The sequence below is a fragment of the Pelobates fuscus genome, chromosome 4 (assembly GCF_036172605.1).
Source record: "Pelobates fuscus isolate aPelFus1 chromosome 4, aPelFus1.pri, whole genome shotgun sequence".
Taxonomy (NCBI): Eukaryota; Metazoa; Chordata; class Amphibia; order Anura; family Pelobatidae; genus Pelobates; species Pelobates fuscus.
The window spans coordinates 360,154,152-360,175,125 of NC_086320.1; the positions used below are offsets into that span (position 1 = coordinate 360,154,152).

The window sequence follows — 20,974 nt, forward strand, 5'->3', positions numbered from 1 at the left end:
GGATCACTGAAGATCCGTCTCCCTGCACTTCACACTGAACCCGGAAGTGCAGGGAGGCGGAGGTGAGTATGCAGAGCACATGTGCCCGCTCAGACATGCTGTCAGAGCGGGCACATGTGCTGGGACAGCCCGATCCGGTGCTCCCGGTCTGCCTCTAATACAGAGGCAGACCGGAGCACCATTAACCCCACGATCGCCGCAATTGCGGTGATCTGGGGTTAATTTTACCGCGTGACGGACGAGGTCCGTCATCCGTCGTTAAGGGTATCCCCTGGATGACGGACCTCGTCCGTCACCCGTCGTGAAGGGGTTAAAGAGGACATGGAGTCATTGGGTGTAAGGAATTCCAATACAAGTAGTCTGGCATTCTCTCAGTACAACCACTAGGAAAAACTAGCTGGTTCCCTGCTGTTTGTTATACAATATTCTTAAAAGGTAGGAGCACATTTAATTATTATGGCAACATGGTGTCTGGGTGTTTTGTTTTTTTGTATAATAGCTGACACAATATTAATCAGTCATATCTAATAGACTTTAGTTTAAACATAATAAAATGTTCTCTATCAATTTGTCCTAGCCAACATGCTAGGATATATATACCGGTAAGTGAAAAGTTATTCTGCTACACATTAATTTTGACTTTTTTGCTACACTGCCAGTTTGCTATGGGCATAGCAATAAAAAAGTAGTAAGTCTCCCAAAAGCTAGGAAATTTGGGATGCTGATCAGACAGTTGGGGGCAGGCCAGCTGCAAACACTGGTGCTGCACTTGCTCCAGGAGTCCATGCTGTTTGTGGATAAAGAGAACACTTAAAATGACCTGAGAGTGAACTAATTATTATTATTATTATTTTATTATTTATATAGCGCCAACAAATTCTGTAGCGCTGTACAATCATCAATATGGTATGAGAATGCCAGGTTAATTTTAAATATATTCTCAGATGTCGGGAAATGTAGTAAAGAAATCTAGCAACACTTGCATAGGGACAACAAACATTGCTTGCAGTAAAATCATAATACCTATTTTCACGTTGATTTGACAATAGTATCTTTATTTTTGGTACAGTACAGAAACGCATCCTGTAACTTGCCACTAAGAAAATAAACACAGACATTCAGACATTGCACATTTATTTGTGGCTCCATTACATCTCTAAGTGAAATAAATGCAACTACACATATTGCACTGGGGACCACCTCAAAGATGAGTGTCTTAGTTTGTTTTTTGCAATTGAAGAAAGCAGTATTTAATCCAATACTGGGCTTAGGGCACTAAAGGTCAGTATTTTGTGATCGAAGATTTTTGAAATTGATTATTCATTAGACCGGAATTTTTGGAGTACCCTTCCGTTTCTTAGTGATCAATGAGTCATTTTCAAGCTATTAAACTGCTGGTGTGGTTAGCAGGGGATAACATGTGAGAAATAGCATATAACAAGTGACAAAAAGTGAGGTAAATGTGATATAACATGAGGTAAAGTAGGTCATAAAACAGGAGTTAAAACATTATTCTGATACAATTCATAGGAAATGCTATGGATATCACAAACAAGTATGAGATATTATATATTATATTCCTATGTCTTCGTTGAAAGCAATTAGATACAAGCAAGACACACACACAGCCTCCATCTTGATACTTGTCCTGTCTTGCTTCTTATTTTAATAGTCTATATCATTTTATAAAAGCTATGGTTCACACTTTGGGCATTATTTTAGAATTGAAATGTTGACTAGTAGACCGCATTATGACAATACTATACGTATTTTTGTTTAGGTCACGGCGTAATATCCGTTTTTGTTGTGATGAAGCCTAGTCGGTCAGATTCAATTTTTTTCATCTGAAATTATAACAGTGATGCGAATGATAATATATCCTATGAAGAAAGAGTTTCACAAAGGTTTCACCTCTTGTGGCAGTAACACAGAAAAAGGTGATCATTATTAAGGAACAGTGCTATGCCACGACTGATCACAATTACCGACCTTTAGTGAATGAAGCCCACTGTAGTCTACCAACTTGGTGCAAGGAGCAGTGTTGCTCTCTCGGATGTTGCTAAAAGGTTCCCAAAAGAGTATTGGTGGATGTAGGTAATCTTATAAATGGTCTTCCTTTTACTTTTCTACATGATTTCCAGGTTTAAAACGTAGTACTGTGTGGACATATAGTGCTGGAATCCATATAATTTAAATAATATATTCTATCGTGGTTTAGCACACAATGTATATAGGCTATAATAACAGGCTTGATGACGGTCTCAAATACTTCCTGCTTCCACCTCTTTCTCTCTGCGCACAATGACGTGCTCCAGCTGGCCGGCATCAGAAATGTCATAACTAGTTTTGTATTTGGCTAAGATTTTCATCAGGGGTCGCAGCTTCAACCACCACTGTTCCTTTGGTATTCTGTGCCTGGTATAGAGATAAAATAACTTTTTTAGAATGCGGCAAACTTAAATAGGGTAGACTGAATGTTGGGTTGTTATGAGTACAGTATGTCGCTTATTCGTTTTGAGACAGGAGTGCAAGAATGTCTTCTAAAATTGGGTCTAATTTTGGTAGAGTTTTTCGCTATGGCTGCTTGTGTTTATATAGCCTGATGAAAAGATTACTTTCTGTCCCAAAGTGACTTTGAAGTAGAAAAAACACAACTGGCAGTAAAACATGCACATTGATCTAGATCAGGGGTGCCCAAAAGGTAGATCTTTAGATGATATTGAAGAACTACTACTCCCATGATGCTTTGCATGCCTTTAGAAAGACAGGGCATCATGGGAGCTGTAGTTTTAAAACATCTAGGGATCTACCTTTTGGGCACCGCTGATCTAGATAATAAACATCTTCCTTCGGTACTTCTCAAAGTCACAGTTTGGGGACATCGATTGAACTTGGCCGGTTTATGGTTTTAACCCCTTAAGGACCAAACTTCCGGAATAAAAGGGAATCATGACATGTCACACATGTCATGTGTCCTTAAGGGGTTAAGGGCTGTTCCCATATGAAATGTTCTCAACATGTGTTGCATGTAACTCATGAATTGCTTGTAGCAGGGCCAGGGAGAAACCCAAATAGGATTAATGTAAACACATAGTGTATTTAAAGGCCTGCACTAGATACCACAATCAGATCATGGTGCAGAGACTACCCTGCATCAAAGCTGACAGTGGCTTAAAACCGCTATAAACATCGCTGATATTTTATCTACTTACTTGAAGTCTGTCTCGTCCTTTAACTGAATGACTGGCTGGAAAACCAGGGCTCGTCTTCGCATTCCTAATAGACAGACGCTGTCATCTGTGTTTGCAAATATTTTTCCTGCAAATTAATAACTTTAGTTACTTTTCCAGACATTTTAATTGTTCAAAGTCACGCCCAGCTACAAAGTCTGTTTATTAGAAGCATGTTAAGCTTTAAGCAACTCAATAAACATTGAGTAAAGCGTATATACAACTGGTATAAGAACTAAGGAAAGTGGACCTGCCACCAAAAAGAAGTAAAACAAATCTAAAAGTGAGTAAATATTAAAAACAGTTTATGGGCTCATTTGTGGTTTTTAAAATCAATTTCACAAATAGACCATAAATTTATGGCATTATAAGTGATGTATTTCATCATATCGATGAATGTAATCTTCATTTATAACCTAGCCCCAAAATATGTGTTTTAGATTCATAATCACCATGGCAACCACCACCAGTCAAATACATCAAAATAAGTGATCATGATCAATAAAGTGTTTTTTTCTAGGTGACAGGTCAACATTCAGAAATGAGAACTTTACAGGTTAATACAATATGTAAGATTACTATATTTCAAGTGCTACTTTCCTGTATCTATACAATTGACCAGGTGTCTAATTATGGCAGCAATTACATTATCCTAAGAGCTACTTAAGGTATTTGGATTTTCTGGTATTTGGGTTTTCTGTAGAGCTACTTGAATGCAATCATGATTATCAAAGATGTGCCATGGTTTAAGTTTTTGGCAAAATAAAATAGTTTGTCATCATCATAAGGCCTTTATGTTGGTTTATCGGTTTGATTTTAAAGTTAAGGATTACTGTACTATCTGTATGGAGATATCTTTCTGGTTACAACATTTCGAAATTGATAGTTCCCCTGCTGTGTGACTTGATCGATCGATGAGGTAGCCCTCTTTGCTAAATGTTATTTTGCTGAAATCAAAACATTACAGATAATCCTTGTTTTGTTTGTGGGTTTTTTTTTAATCTAAAAAACGGTGTTAATTAAACCTTATATTTAGCAGCAGAAGGCAAGCTGTCATATTTGAAAACTCCAGTCAGGAAACGTGATTTTCTTAACGTCGTTCAAAAATGTAATTTTACACCTGTGTTAGTAAGGGTGACACAGAATAATGTTGTCTTGTATACTGTATTGATCATTTTATATTGTGTGTGTGTGTGTGTGTTTACTGAAATAAAACAATATTACCTTCCTCTAAGTATCCAGAGTAGCCAGCAAGAACACAAAAAAAGAAAGCGAAACAAAAATAAAAAAAACATATTTAGCTATTTTACATTTCTACAGTCTAATAGCCAGAAAGACAGCATGAAGAGTTATCAGAAACACAAGATTATGAAGCAGTCAAAGTCAAATGAAACAAAAGTTGACTATGTATACAGCCTTTTTCTATCACTAGTGCACAAAACATTAGATGCAATGAGAGATCCAAAGCAGCGAATGATCTGGTCCACTTAATAAATAAACTTCAAATGTGGATGTAACGCTGACGGGAAATTGAAATAAAGAAATATATCTCTGCTGATTTCTCAGGCATATAAAATACCAAGGCAACGTCATACTAATAATATATTTTAAAAATAAACAGATTGCCGTAATCGTGACGCGTGTTATATCGTTAATGTATAATCTAAAAACAAGTATAGCAGCGATAGACAAGAACCTATGCATGCGTAAAGCCTAAAGAGAAAATAGTTAGGGATGAGAGGGAAAGAGAATAGGAAGGGGAGTGGACTGGAGAATTTTAGTAAATAAGAGAAAGTTTCTACATTCTCATAGTATATATTGTGATGACCATTACATGTCTCCCAACTCGTATAATAGCGTAAATGTATGTTAGACTAAAACATGGGGGAGATATGTCAGAATGGAGAACAAGGTAAATAGAGGCGAGGGAGGGTAAGTAAGAAGAGGAGGAGAAGTGGAAAAATAGAAGCCGATGTGTAAACCCTTTGGTGTGTGCCAGGCAGAAATCTCCAGCCAACACCCAGGGTAGGTAAGGAAAGCACGTAATGCATGAGGGCTAGAGGGGGACTGAACTTTTAGCAATTCAACACATATCAGGTACAGGGTATGCCATATGGCTTACCGCCAATAATATTTTGTAGTGTCAATACACATTGGCCCTAGATAGTGGTGGATTGAACAGACGGCCGGGCCCTGCACCCCCTCTATCACGTTTTGTTTTATGTCCTGATAATTGCTTAACTGTTAATCAAATAGCCTTCATAAGAGGAGACCGTCTTTATGCTTATACAGGGAGTGCAGAATTATTAGGCAAGTTGTATTTTTGAGGATTAATTTTATTATTGAACAACAACCATGTTCTCAATGAACCCAAAAAACTCATTAATATCAAAGCTGAATATTTTTGGAAGTAGTTTTTAGTTATAGCTATTTTAGGGGGATATCTGTGTGTGCAGGTGACTATTACTGTGCATAATTATTAGGCAACTTAACAAAAAACAAATATATACCCATTTCAATTATTTATTTTTACCAGTGAAACCAATATAACATCTCAACATTCACAAATATACATTTCTGACATTCAAAAACATAACAAAAACAAATCAGTGACCAATATAGCCACCTTTCTTTGCAAGGACACTCAAAAGCCTGCCATCCATGGATTCTGTCAGTGTTTTTATCTGTTCACCATCAACATTGCGTGCAGCAGCAACCACAGCCTCCCAGACACTGTTCAGAGAGGTGTACTGTTTTCCCTCCTTGTAAATCTCACATTTGATGATGGACCACAGGTTCTCAATGGGGTTCAGATCAGGTGAACAAGGAGGCCATGTCATTAGATTTTCTTCTTTTATACCCTTTCTTGCCAGCCATGCTGTGGAGTACTTGGATGCGTGTGATGGAGCATTGTCCTGCATGAAAATCATGTTTTTTCTTGAAGGATGCAGACTTCTTCCTGTACCACTGCTTGAAGAAGGTGTCTTCCAGAAACTGGCAGTAGGACTGGGAGTTGAGCTTGACTCCACCCTCAACCCGAAAAGGCCCCACAAGCTCATCTTTGATTATACCAGCCCAAACCAGTACTCCACCTCCACCTTGCTGGCGTCTGAGTCGGACTGGAGCTCTCTGCCCTTTACCAATCCAGCCACGGGCCCATCCATCTGGCCCATCAAGACTCACTCTCATTTCATCAGTCCATAAAACCTTAGAAAAATCAGTCTTGAGATATTTCTTGGCCCAGTCTTGACGTTTCAGCTTGTGTGTCTTGTTCAGTGGTGGTCGTCTTTCAGCCTTTCTTACCTTGGCCATGTCTCTGAGTATTGCACACCTTGTGCTTTTGGGCACTCCAGTGATGTTGCAGCTCTGAAATATGGCCAAACTGGTGGCAAGTGGCATCTTGGCAGCTGCACTCTTGACTTTTCTCAGTTCATGGGCAGTTATTTTGCGCCTTGGTTTTTCCACACGCTTCTTGCGACCCTGTTGACTATTTTGAATGAAACGCTTGATTGTTCGATGATCACGCTTCAGAAGCTTTGCAATTTTAAGAGTGCTGCATCCCTCTGCAAGATATCTCACTATTTTTTACTTTTCTGAGCCTGTCAAGTCCTTCTTTTGACCCATTTTGCCAAAGGAAAGGAAGTTGCCTAATAAGTATGCACACCTGATATAGGGTGTTGATGTCATTAGACCACACCCCTTCTCATTACAGAGATGCACATCACCTAATATGCTTAATTGGTAGTAGGCTTTCGAGCCTATACAGCTTGGAGTAAGACAACATGCATAAAGAGGATGATGTGGTCAAAATACTCATTTGCCTAATAATTCTGCACTCCCTGTATAGGGGATTGGAAGTAGCAGCAGTCTGAGGGTGGTATGTAAGTGGTTTGCTAAAGCTAAAAAGACATATAATGAGAAGCTGAATAATGCTGGAACTGTAGAAATAAGCTTGCTTATATGTAGGAAATAAGAGATTATGAGGATAACAGCAATATAACGGGGTAAGTACGACTGCAGCATAGATGGAGCAGGGGGGGGAAATTGCAGGATTAAGAACATAAGGAGATAGTGGGATGGTTTATGGAAGGGGCATTTGCAGACAATGAAAGGGCTTTGTAGAGGATTTGTGACGTTGTTTATGTGCTTTGTAGAGGATTTGTGACGTTGTTTATGTGCTTTGTAGAGGATTTGTGACGTTGTGACACAGGCTCTGGTGGGAGAGGCAAATAATACATAATTATCAGAATTTCAGTTCAGGTAAAATATATTGCTTTAAATGACACTACCACTGCAAGGTTTTAGAGGAAAAAGTAAACTCTATTGTATAAAAGGTAGTTATGGACACTGGTAAAAAATATATATATATATATATATATATATAGTTTATGAATGTTTCATTAAAAAATTTACATTTAGGCATTCCCAACCTTTTCTGTGGGTTTCTTTCAACTTTCTGGAAATCCACTGAATGGCTTTAGCAGAAATCTTTGTGCCAAAATTTCTGTCAAATGGCGAAGGTGCTCCACCCTGTAGGAAAAATATGTTGGACATATTAAGATAAGGCCAGGGACTAATTAAAGTATTTAGAAAATTGGACAGACTAGATGGGCCGAGCAGTTATTTTCTGCTTATTATGTTATGTTTATTAAATGTAAATATGTATATTTAGTAATATGAAATAAAATAAAAAATTATATATATATATATAAACAGATGAATCTCTTGCAGTAAATTCACACTTTCGATCCACCTTTTGTTACATCTACATTAACTAGGAAGTCAGTGTCCCACTGATACCAATTAGAGAAGAAATGTTCATGTTTCCCATTGATGTCCAAAGACAAACATTGTCTACATGTAGTAATGAGCATAATGCTACACAATCAATAGTCACATACTTAAAGTTTATCCACAGAAATGAATAGCAGATGCTTTTTTTTGGACATAAACCATTTTCTTATGTATAAGTGGAACCTCACCACTAGTAATTTGCATCTGGCACAATCAACTTGCTATTGTGACAACAACAGGAGATTTTGTCATAGTGAAAATGTTTTTGGCGCAATCTGTTAAATTATTCAGTTATTAGATATTTACATAGGCTGAAAAGAGACACATGTCCATCAAGTTCAGCCTTGCTCACATTTGTTTTTTGCTGTTGATCCAAAAGAAGGCAAGAAAAAACCAAAAAACAACACAGTTTGAAGCACTTCCAATTTTGCAACAAACTAGTAAAAAAAATCCCTTTTGACCCCAGAATGGCAGTCAGATTTATCCTTGGATCAAGCAGCTATTACCCTACATTGAAAGATTATATCCTTGAATATTCTGTTTTGCAAGCATGCATCTAGTACAGACTGATAAAACCACATCCTTATTATTCTTAAGGTGAAAAATCCTTTCCTTTGCCTTAGGCTAAATTTTTTATTTATTTTTTTAAACGCATGACCTACCTATAAGGTAGAGTGGGGTGGATTATTCTCAGATTTTACTTTGCAGAAAAAAATTTGATTTATCTTGAGCCTTTGTGAATAATATGTCGACAATTAGAGCTGAAAAGTTGCCAACTTTGATCCAAAATAAATTCTTTTAAAGGAGCATATCATGTGATGTCCAGACTTTTGTTTGGTACATATACTGTCATTGGTGCTGTTTCACCTTTCGAATTTCCTGGTTACCATGCTTACCTGTTGCATGTGTCCCAAAACATTTTTTCGGCAGTCAAACACTCCTTTCCCTTCTTCTGAATAGAGCTGGTAAATGAAATCTGTTGTGTAATTCTGATTGCAGTTTTCATTCCTAAAAAAAAAATCAATATGTAATGAGCCAGTTACATAAACACTGGGGTTGGACAAATCATGAACTCACAGTGATCTGTCTAACAGTTTTAAAACTGACATTATTTTGGTTAAAAGGGACAGGATCCTTATTGAGTGGGAAGTTGTCATGAATATGTTTGACTCAGCCTTTCTCCCATTCTACAATCCTACATATACCTCTTTAGGGGGCAGCTACTGAGTCCTCTGTAACTGCCCAGACCAACTTGACAATTCATTTTTTTTCTGAACTGTACAACTTATATCGCGTTAAACATTAATTCCTGTACCTTAGCACAAGACCTCTCTGGATGCACGTCTTCATCTTTTCCGTTAAATGTTCCACATTTGCCTATAAAAAGAAATCAACAACATATTGTGTATCACTCAATAAGGACATCTGGGTAGCAAACAGAACCACAAATACCAGACTATTTAAAGAAGATCTTTAACCCCTTAACACCGCAGCCAAATGTACAAGTTGTGAACGAAACAAAACGTAAACAAAACCTGGCATTTGCGCTATATGTCTGTCCAACCGTAATTCACCTCTTTCATATTAAATGCACCCCCCCTTATTATATATCATTTTATTCAGGGGAAACAGGGCTTTCATTTAATATCAAATATTTAGCTATGAAACATAATTTAATATGAAAAAAATGGGAGAAAATAAGATTTTTTTTGATTTTTTTCGTTCTACATGACATTTTAACTGTTAATGTCATAATACTGTTTGCTTTTACTGCAATAAAATACACATATTTGTATTCAGCAAAGTCTCACGTGTAAAACAGTACCCCCTATGTACAGGTTTTATGGTGTTTTGGGAAGTTACAGGGTCAAATATAGCGTGTTACATTTGAAATTGAAATTCGCCAGATTGGTTACGTTGCCTTTGAGACTGTATAGTAGCCCAGGAAATAAATTTACACCCATAATGGCATACCATTTGCAATAGTAGACGACCCAAGGTATTGCAAATAAGCGATGTCCAGTCTTTTTTAGTAGCCATTTGGTCACAAACACTGGCCAAAGTTAGCGTTCGTATTTGTTTGTGTGTGAAAAATGCAAAAAACGCCAATTTTGGCCAGTGTTTGTGACTAAGTGGCTACTAAAAAAGACTGGACATACCCCATTTGCAATACCTTTGGTTGTCTACTATTGCAAATGGTATGCCATCATAGGGGTAATTTTCATTCTTGGGCTACCATAGGGTCATAAAGGCAACGTAAGCAATCTGGCGAATTTTAATGTGAAAAAAATTAAACACAAGCATTATATTTGACGCTGTAATTTTTGAAAACACCATAAAACCTGTACATGAGGGGTACTGTTGTACTCAGGAGACTTCGCTGAACACAAATATTTGTGTTTCAAAACAGTAAAAAGTATTGCAGCAATAATATCGTCCCTGTAAGTGCTGTTTGTGCGTGAAAAATGCAAAAAACGTCACTTTTACTGGCGATATCATGGTTGTAATACATTTTACTGTTTTGAAACACTAATATTTGTGTTCAGCGAAGTCTCCCGAGTAAAACAGTACCCCCCATGTACAGGTTTTATGGTGTCTTGGAAAGTTATAGGGTTAAATATAGTGCTAGCAAATTAAATTCCCTATACTTTCGGCATGGGTGGTCAGGCAGGTCCCGCTAATTGTAATTAATTAGGATACCTAATTATGTAAAATTATTACATAAATATATGTGTAGAATTAATATATGTATATATATACATATGTGTATATATACGTATATATATATATATATATATTTTTTAATATTTTTATTTATATATAGGTATATATATAGTGATATATACGTATATATTTATGTATATAGATATATATATTATTTCGTTCTACGTGTATTTTGATATAAATATATATATATTAATATCACAATACAGTTAGAACGAAATAAAACACATCTATATATTTTTTAATATTTTATTTTTAATTATTTATTTTATTTTATTTTTTTACGTATTTACATATTTATTTTTTTTATATTATTTATAAATATATATATAACAATAATTATATATATATTTAATCAGTATCAGTCTACGTGTAATTTGATATTAATATATATATATATATATATATATATATATATATATTAATATTTAAATACACGTCGTGTATGTGTAAATGTGTGTGTATGTGTATATATATATATATATATATACTTAGATCATATATATATAATATATATGATCTAAGTATATTTTATTTGTAACTGTCATTTTTTTTATTTATTTTTTTAACTAATATTTTATTTTTTTTACAGGACAGGGGGCAGAGACAGTGTCAGCCAGTGATGTCACATCACTGGCTGACACACAGGATCAGTGATCACAGTGACTGCCTGTCACTGTGATCACCTCCTGCAGATTGGGTAATTGACCACAGGGGGGAGTGCCTGGGTGGTACAAGCACTCCCCCCTTCCAATCTGCAGGGGGATCACTGTGCCAGTTACATGTGTCAGCCAATAGGCTGACACATGTAACACTGATCGCAGTGACAGGCTGTCACTGCGATCAGAGCGCTCTGAGATCGCAGTGACAGCCTGTCACTGCGATCTCAGACCTAGCAGATCGCGGTCACTGACCCCAGGGGGACTGCCTGGGGGGCCAGGTAAGTCCCCCGACCGCGATCTGCAGAAGGGGAAAGCCGCCGGCCGCATGTGTCAGCCGATTTGAAATCGGCTGACACATGCTTAATACTGGTCGCAGTGACAGCCTGTCACTGCGATCAGAGACTGCAGATCGCGGTCACCGGCCACAGGGGGGGTTGCCTGGGGGGCCAGGCATCCCCCCCGACCGCGATCTGCAGCGGGCGATTAGCGCCGGCCACGTGGGCGGCCATTATGGCGAGGACGTACTATTACGCCCGCCGGCGTTTAGAGCCGGTTCCTGCAGGGCGTAATAGTACGTCCTCCGGATTTAAGGGGTTAATATGGTTGTGTTTTTATTTATTTCTGTTTAAATCTGGTCAAAAAAGTACTTGGTTTTACTTTCAATCAGATGTCATTTACCTTCAACAATTGTATCTCTTTCTCTGTAAATTGAACTTTAATCACATACAGGAAGACTCTTGCAGTGTCTAGCAAACTATTAACATATCAAGGAAAAAGAAAATCTAAATTAAACTGAACTTGCAATAAAGGACGGATAAACTTTAGATGACTCTTAACAGGAAGTGTTTAGGAAGGCTGTGCAAGTCACATGCAGAAAGGTGTGACTAAGGTTCATAAACAAAGTGATTTAACTCCTAAATGGCAGAGAATTGAGCAGTGAGACTGCAGGGGCATGATCTATACACCAAAACTGCCTCATTAAGCTAAAGTTGTTTTGGTGACTATAGTGTCCCTTTAATTATTTTTTCTGTTTACTTTTTATTATATTTAAATTCATGCATCGACATAACTCATAATAGCCTAAAATATTATTAGAATTACCTACATTGTCCCATAATTTCGGTCTTTTTTAATGCAATTGTTTCAGCCTGTGCGTGACTCTCCCAAAATCATACATTTGCCGGTGGTCAGTCCCTACTGCCTTCATTTAACAGAAATTAAGTCCAGGCACTCTAATAGCTTGAGGTACATTTATTAGAAACAAGGGAACACTGCAACGTTTCCACCTTAAATTAGGTCTTTGTCAAGCTGCCTTCCTTTGAGTCTTTGCTTGCAATTGCAAGTCTCGACAACTGGCCAAAAAGGGTTAATTGCCAAGTCTTCCATGAGGAGTCACCTCTGGTGATCTTGAATTTGAAGAAACATTTACACAATTTTAAGAGATACATCATGGGTACATATTGAAATGAGGGTGGTCTCTACCTTTTTCTGTCAATACCACATCAACATTGCTTAATGGAATGAATATATTACAAAACCCTGAAAACAGAGTGTGAGGGTTTCATTTAAATATTCCTTGTAGCTCCTTACCAGACTCAGTTATTCTAAGCCAGACAGTTTTGCCAGTGTATATTGATGTGCATCCATTTTGTATACTGATGGCGGCAAACGTGACTTCACCAGTGAAATAAAGCTATTAATAAATGGCTAAAAGGGCAAGCAAATCTATAGACTTGTACTGATCTTGCCACATTCATATTGTAATTCCAACTGTAAGATCAATGGACGTTTACCTGAAGTTCACGAATGTCAAATTGTTCTTCGAAGATGTAAGCTGCATCTGCACCGGCTGCAAGGGCCCCCATGTTTGCCAGGTAACCGCAATATCCTCCCATCGTCTCAATGATGAACACTCGCCTTTTGGTTCCACTGGCGGATTGTTTGATGCGATCGCAGGTCTAATTCAAGATGCATTTTGCATGAATAAAATTATTTTTTTTTCTTTTACACAGGGGTGTGATGCGTGAAAGTCAAATAGTTTCTTAAAAATACAATATGTCGCTATACTCTACACAGATGTATAAAATGACTGCATAAGACAAACATTAACTTATTTGTGTCATCAAATCATGTTCTGGCATTGATTATCTAGTGTTGTCTTTAGCACAACGTGATCTGGTTTATCCTTTAAATGGAGACACTGTGTGATAAATGAACGCTACCGCGCTGTATAGAGAAGTAACAGAAAGCATAAAAAATGGCAACATTTATGTTAAAGTGACGCCATCATCCACAAGCTAGAGGTGGACTTCTAGTAAGTTATAAAATATATAAAATAACAAGGTGATAGTGCAATTTCCAGCAAATTGGTAGATTCGACTATTTATGGAATAAGACTTCGCAGAATGAAAATCCTGGACAGATCGATTTGTTTGAATGTGGATTAAAATAAAAATTTGCACAAGTCTACTATATACATGCTGGAGGTCTGGATTTGGCTAATTTTCCAGTTAAGCTACTTTGGCCTAAAATCGGAAATTCACTTTCATGTCGTAACAAATCACTTTTTAGTAAATAATCTTTTGGATTTTATATTCCATAAACTCTGAATTGTAGCAAAATTTACACTAAAATTGCTAATTTGGGAAAAAACAACTATAGCCACAGCTTTTCTACTTTAACCTAAAATGTATTTTTTAGATTTCTATTCGACACAATTTAGAGTTTAGCAAATAAAATTATTTAATCAGTGTTTGTGGAGCAAAATTGTCAGCCTGGGAGGCAATGGCAATGAAGGCAGGTTTACAATGCCAAACTAATTAGATGTAGATCTTCTAAAAGTCTTTGTACTACGGCATTGTGCCAGTGTGTAGAATGATGACAATTCCCACCCGCTAATAAATGCATTCAGATTATTGATAATACCCAATAGAATTGACATTGATTTGGATCAGTCATAATTACAACACAGTTACAACACTTTCTGGTCTTTGTCAATCATTAGGCTCCATAGAGTAAACCTTGTTTAAAGACAAGGATAGCAGAGGGAGAGAAGGCAATATCAAAGTATTGAACCAGGATGTGTATATTTCGCCGGACAACATCCTTGGGTCTAAAGGTTGTTAGTACCCAGATTACCAGCGCTTATTTTATTGACCTCAGATAGATGGGAGACTAAAGCCAGGAAGCCATCCTTTGATTCTGAGATGGTGTAGTTGGATCTCTAACTATTTATGCTCATTATATGAAGATTATAGATACAGTGAAGTCTTTTTAAATAAGGACATGACACTTTATCCACTGCTGGAAGAGACTTTTAGGAATTGCTGAGCATTCTAGGTGTTCCAATCTCTGACGATCAACAACACATTAAAGGCAATAGACAGAAACTCTATTGCAATTTTTGATCCCGACGAACATTCTCTTGACTACACAATACACCGATGAGCCACCTGCCTTATATTACATGGATTATTTACATGTTGTCAGGCCTCAAACATATCCCATGGTGGAAACAAGTACATAATCTATAGCAACATGGGAACTCCCTGCCCAAACTATCCATTTAGAGCCAGAGCCACGTGAAATTGGGTTAAAGCACAAACTCCTAGACAATATCAGATGTCTCACACTTTGTACATATAGCAATAACGATGTTATATATTTATACTTGTTTATGTAGTAATCACCTTGTTTAAATACAATGCTAAAAGGTTTATTAAGGGGTCATAATGATTCTTGTAAAGTAGGTGAAGTTAGGGACTTCTAGCCTCTCTGGAAGTAGCAGATGAACTGGTAGAACTGGATATGTTTAATTTTGCATTACATTTTTAATTCAAAATTAAATGTAGCGCATGTATAGACGGCTTGGAAGAGAAAGGACTCAAGTACTGAAAACAACAACAAACATCTTATAGTAAAAAATGTATGTAGGCTACATTTACAAAAACTATCAATCTAAAAAGACTAGGGAAATGATTCCCCTACACAATCTTTTTCCGCATTAAAAAAAATAAATAAAAAAAATTGAAGACAATATTTAATGTACTTATACTTTTTAGAACATTGCTTTGTGTACTAAATACATTGAGTATAAAGAAATTATAAATAGTTTTCTATGAAATTTATGTTGAATAATTACAGATTTTATAAGAACACCATACTTCAGTAAAAAGTTTAAATCTCTAACCATGTTACTGTTGCTAATAAATTTGAATATTGTAAGTATGAATTAAAACGCAATCTTACCTCCATGATCGCATTGAGAGCTGTGTCAGCGCCAATACTTAAATCAGTGCCTGGTACATTGTTGCTAATAGTGGCAGGTACTACGCACATGGGGATGCAAAGCTCGTTGTAGCAAGCGCGGCCTTCAGCCAGCTGCAGCAAACTTTCAAATGCCTGAAGCAGCATAAATATTGTTAGCCGTTTGTTACATGCGCATGTGCAGTGCAAGTGGCTCCATCTATGTGATGGGAGGTATGGCTTCCCAAAGGCTTTCATCTCTGCCAAAACTGCTGGTGGTGATCAGAATTTCTTGCGGACTCCCAAAAAAAGCTTTTATTAATGTCCTGACGCAGGAGGGTGAAACCTAATGTCGGTGCTGTGATAATTAAAATTATGCACAGGATATCGCATTGGTGCAATTCATTTCTGGAGTGAGTTTAAAAGAATCCCAATTCAGTATTAGTGCAGGAAAAAAATGGATAGTGTGTATTTGGAAATCAGAAAGTGTTAGAGAAGGAATATAATCTGATTTTATCTTATTTATTAGAAGAAAGCAACATAGTCAAGTATGTTTTTTTTAGTTTTTGAGCTTTTGAGTTATTACGCATTTGAGTTTAATTGAATTGTTAAATAGCAAAATATTCCCTTGTTTACATAGGAAGAATAGATTAATATAGATGAATTGAACACACCTTGTACAGCCAGAGGGTCAGAGAAAGCAGTGTCACAATCAAACTTAATAGCCATGATTAGTTGAGACAAATTTCAATGGGTACAGCCAATATTCGTCTAAACTGCATGTTATGGAAAAGTGTATTTCTGCAAAGACGCTGGTAAATTTACATAAAGGTGTTCACTTAGGTCCTCTTTTCATAGCAAACAAAGACAAAATCTGTCAAAAAACAACGTGCAACAACTAGTTGCAAAATCCTAACTAATTAGGTTTGATGGTCAGGAATTCAAAATAAATTCTTATTTTGAAATTCAGTTTGAATTCACATTTATTTTCCAACTACTATGTTTATGTATTATTATTATTATTTTATTGTTTTATTATTTATATTGCGCCAGCAAATTCCGTAGCGCTGAACAATGGGATCATCTTCCATACTTAGCAATTGGACACGGCAACTTTCAGATTGAAAAATAACCCAAAATAATAACGTCTACATACGATTTTGAATGTTTATCCCAAAGACCCCTGAATATTCCCTGAATTTTAAGAAAATGATCTGAATAAATAATCTGCAGGAGGAATCAGTGGTCAAATGTTTTACCCAAAAATAAACATACAGAGTTATTCACTCAAGTGAGAATCTAAAGTGAATTTAAAGTAAATATCAAATTCAAGGGAAAACTAAACAAAACTAGAAACATTCTCTAAGCCAGCTATGCTTCCCATTTGACTATTTTGGAATAACATTTGAAATTCCCTTTGAATTCTCACTTTAGTGAATAATGTGGCAGCAGTCTTTTGTTTAATGATGTTCTGGGCAGATGGAAAGGAAGCTTCTAACCCATTCCTCCATCTCAGTCCAAAGATTAACAGCGAGAAAAAGATCATCAAATCTTCTCTCAATTTTCTTTTATCAACTTTTTATCACTTCACAGGTCAATAGAGAGGGACAGGGCATCTTCCTGGCATTTTATATTATGGGTGATGGATGGGGTGTACTCATTCCAAGGATACTTGGAATCTGGGTTGCTAGAGAAGGTGGATCCTTTATCTTTTTATCTGTTAATTCTTTATTTTTATTATTCTGGGATTTCTTTTGCAAAAATTGTGAACATCCAAAATCAGAGCCAATGTGAGGCCTATTCCGTGTTCGACATACATCCAGAATCCGATACTGTTATAAAATGTGAAACTTTTTAGTCTGTTGTCAGACGCAGAGATTGACCCAAATGGTAATAACAATTTGGGGTAAATCTCCAAATTTAACACAGACTGTTTTGTTTTGTATAAAAAAAATGCAATTCTGGGTCAAATTTGGCGATTTTAGTAATTAATGACCTTAGTGAATGACCCTAATAGATACAATATCATACTATTAGTAAGCATTGTATCTGTTATATTAACCCCTTAAGGACACACATTACATGTGTGACATGTCATGATTCCCTTTTATTCCAGAAGTTTGGTCCTTAAGGGGTTAAAGAACGGTTCTTTTCTTAAATGGCCCTTAACACTAATGTCAAAGTAGATCTACTATAGATAAACTTACTATCCAATAATGATTTATCTTACGGAAGCAGTTGATTTAAAGACTAGCTCGTAGTGTTCCAAAACTCCTGATTCCATATATACTATATATGTTATACACTTTTAAAGTCGTGCTCACAGATGAAGACATCTCGAAAGGACACTTTAGTCAGAACTGGCATCCAGTTTAATGCCTTGTGTAGTTAATCCATTAAAAAATGCAAAATGAATAATATATATACATACGTATATATATATATATATCAGTAAAGATTTTCTATGCAATCTCTCTTCTGTTATAATAATAACTAAAGCAATAAGGAAGAGTCTGAATATTTCAGCCAATCAGTTCTCTAACACACCAATATATGAGAGAAGCACTGATTCACAAGAGTGCATGTTACATTTTCAAAACTTTTGTAAGGAAAGTAGTTGGGCAAGCTCAGCTGTATTATGACCTACTGTGCCAGTATATATTGCCTTCAGCAATACATTTTCTATTGGAAATGAAAGCAAAAGGTAGGGCTAAATTCTACAGGTTGTAATTGTAAAATGTATTTTGGTTTATTTTTACAAAGACTATGATGCATGTATAGTGAGGTAACTATGTGTACAGTCTGCCTTACCACACATGGTATTTGTTCATGTGATTGGAGGATCACAAGTTTTGTAAAAATATTCATTAATTGTGTTACTGCACCCTCCAGAGGGAGTTGACAGGTTCTGAAAATCTTCTTAGTTTTGTTCTAAGTCAGTATGCTCAGAATGGTGTAGTACACCCTTGAAAGCGTGGCAAAACATGTGGGAGCAATATTTCTCATTTTAGCTTGCTAAAATGCATTATGTGTAAAGAGAGTGTGTCCTTTATTTTTCATTTTACAAAAAATTGCAGATTTAAATAGAAATTGGCTCCGTTATAAATTAACCTGGTTACACCCCGCTGGCTGTCAATCAGACAACAGGTCAGGTTACTTCCTGGTAGTTTTGTTCAGTGGAGCTAAATTTATGAAGCAGCAACTGCCCAGAGCACCTGCCTTGCAAAGACTTTTCATTGAGCTGCATTGGGAAGTCTGTGATTGGACAGCCACAGAAAGTCTGCGAGGGATTAGAAGAGGAGGGCTTGCAAAGACTGCAGACAAGGGAGCTACATCTTTTGCAAGTTGTTTTTACCTCCAAGAAAAAAAAAATCACAAAAAATAAAGGCATGCATGTTTCATTGTGGGTATATCTACTAGATAGAGAGAAACATGTTTGTTTATTTACCTATGTATTCTGTTTGGGCAGTGGAGTGGAGTGTCCCTTTAATAAAAATATGTAGGGTTTTAGAAAAATACCCATCTCTGTCTCATTAGAGATTTTGCCTTCTATCTGTAAGAAGCAAGGTGAATTGTTAGCGAAGGTCTCGCATAAAAGGTTTGCCTTAATGCGGTAGTTGAGCTTGCCATTGGAGTGGTACTGAAAACCACCTGTTATTTAAAGGGACACTATAGTCACCTGAACAACTTTAGCTTAATGAAGCAGTTTTGGTGTATAGAACATGCCCCTGCAGCCTCACTGCTCAATCCTCTGCCATTTAGGAGTTAAATCCCGTTGTAATGCCATTTAGGAGTTAAATCCCTTTGTAAAGAGAGCCCTATTTAGGCTCTCTTTATTGCACGTTCTGTTTAATTAAGATTTTCGTATCCCCTGCTATGTTAATAGCTTGCTAGACCCTGCAAGAGCCTCTTGTATGTGATTAAAGTTCAATTTAGAGATTGAGATACAATTATTTAAGGTAAATTACATCTGTTTGAAAGTGAAACCAGTTTTTTTTCATGCAGGCTCTGTCAATCATAGCCAGGGGAGGTGTGGCTAGGGCTGCATAAACAGAAACAAAGTGATTTAACTCCTAAATGACAGTGAAGTGAGCAGTGAAATGACAGGGGAATGATCTATACACTAAAACTGCTTTATTTAGCTAAAGTAATTTAGGTGACTATAGTGTTCCTTTAAATGTGAATCGGGATTTGAGACATTTTTACCTTTGTTCTATGTATTTGGCCTGATGGCTACTGTAGCCATTGCTGCTGCCCACACGTAGCAGGAGTCTGAGCGCAGGGCTTAATTGTGAGTGATAGTTCTCATTCACTATGAACCTGATGGAAACCAAACAAGTCCCATCTATTGTTTGAAAGGTAGATTTTAAAATAGTTTATTGTTTAAATAAGCTCTGCTCCATGTGCATTGGAACTCAACATTTCTAAAATAAAATTGTCCCTAGTTGTTAATTCAAATATGTTTAAAAAATATAACGACCACACTACAAATTTACGCAAATTATAACTAGAATCGTGATCTAATTGTGATAAACACTAGGTTTATATGACAGACTCAATTTGTGGGTACTTCAGAAAACAAAATTATAATTTTTGTCTTTCTAATTATTTGGATATATTTTAAATACGATTAAAGTAAGTTCAGGAACATAGACCTTTATAGAGATTTGAATGTCTTTATATAGTGTTAAAAAAATGTGTTTTCGTAGTTGCTAAATATTATTAAAGTTGTAGTAAGTCAAAAAGTGATAAAAACGTAAATTCTAAAATGTACTGATGTGTATCATCTACATCGCAAAAGGCAAAAAGTACAACAGCACTCCCAGAATACCATTATAAATATAATATGTCTAAAAATGCTAAGAACTCCAAGGGACTTACATGATGCAAAAAATGCAAAGACAATAGATTTTGCAAGATCAGGTCTATTTGGCCAGATTGTTAGTCACTGCTTTTTATTCAACACACATTTGCATTTTTGCATCATAACAGTTCATTTTGCTTAGAGAATTTAACATTTTTGCATGGATTATAGACTATAATAGGCCACAGTAGGGCATTTGATGCAGTGCCTCTAATCAAACTGGATTTATTTAATGTAGGTAAAAAGAACAAAACTTACATAAGTATTTTGAATGTAGTTTAATGCACCTGTGTTTCTTGGTTTCTAAATATTTAACTGTAATATTTATATTTTGTTTCTTATTTTTCTATTAGTCTGTCTCCCCCAAGGGCACAATGTACACACACAGATAATCTGTCCAGGAGTGTGTTTTGTTCTGTACTTAATGAATGAGCGCTTACCTTGTCAACTAACTG

At 36.3% G+C, this 20,974-nt stretch overlaps 1 protein-coding gene across 3 annotated transcripts in view; it reads right to left on the minus strand.

The window, feature by feature from the left end:
* Window positions 1-1,034: 1,034 nt before the first annotated feature.
* PFKP (phosphofructokinase, platelet) overlaps window positions 1,035-20,974 on the minus strand; it is an 89,734-nt gene continuing 69,794 nt past the window's right edge. For 2 of the 3 annotated variants that reach the window (XM_063452646.1, XM_063452645.1), the window contains 7 exons: window positions 15,659-15,811; window positions 13,204-13,368; window positions 9,340-9,401; window positions 8,921-9,032; window positions 7,661-7,760; window positions 3,213-3,318; window positions 1,035-2,415 (listed from right to left, as the gene is read on the minus strand). In XM_063452646.1, coding sequence (XP_063308716.1) covers window positions 2,262-2,415; window positions 3,213-3,318; window positions 7,661-7,760; window positions 8,921-9,032; window positions 9,340-9,401; window positions 13,204-13,368; window positions 15,659-15,811 — 852 coding nt within the window. In that variant the 3' untranslated portion in view covers window positions 1,035-2,261. The remainder of the gene's footprint in view (window positions 2,416-3,212; window positions 3,319-7,660; window positions 7,761-8,920; window positions 9,033-9,339; window positions 9,402-13,203; window positions 13,369-15,658; window positions 15,812-20,974) is intronic. The other variant, XM_063452644.1, reaches the window with a different exon arrangement.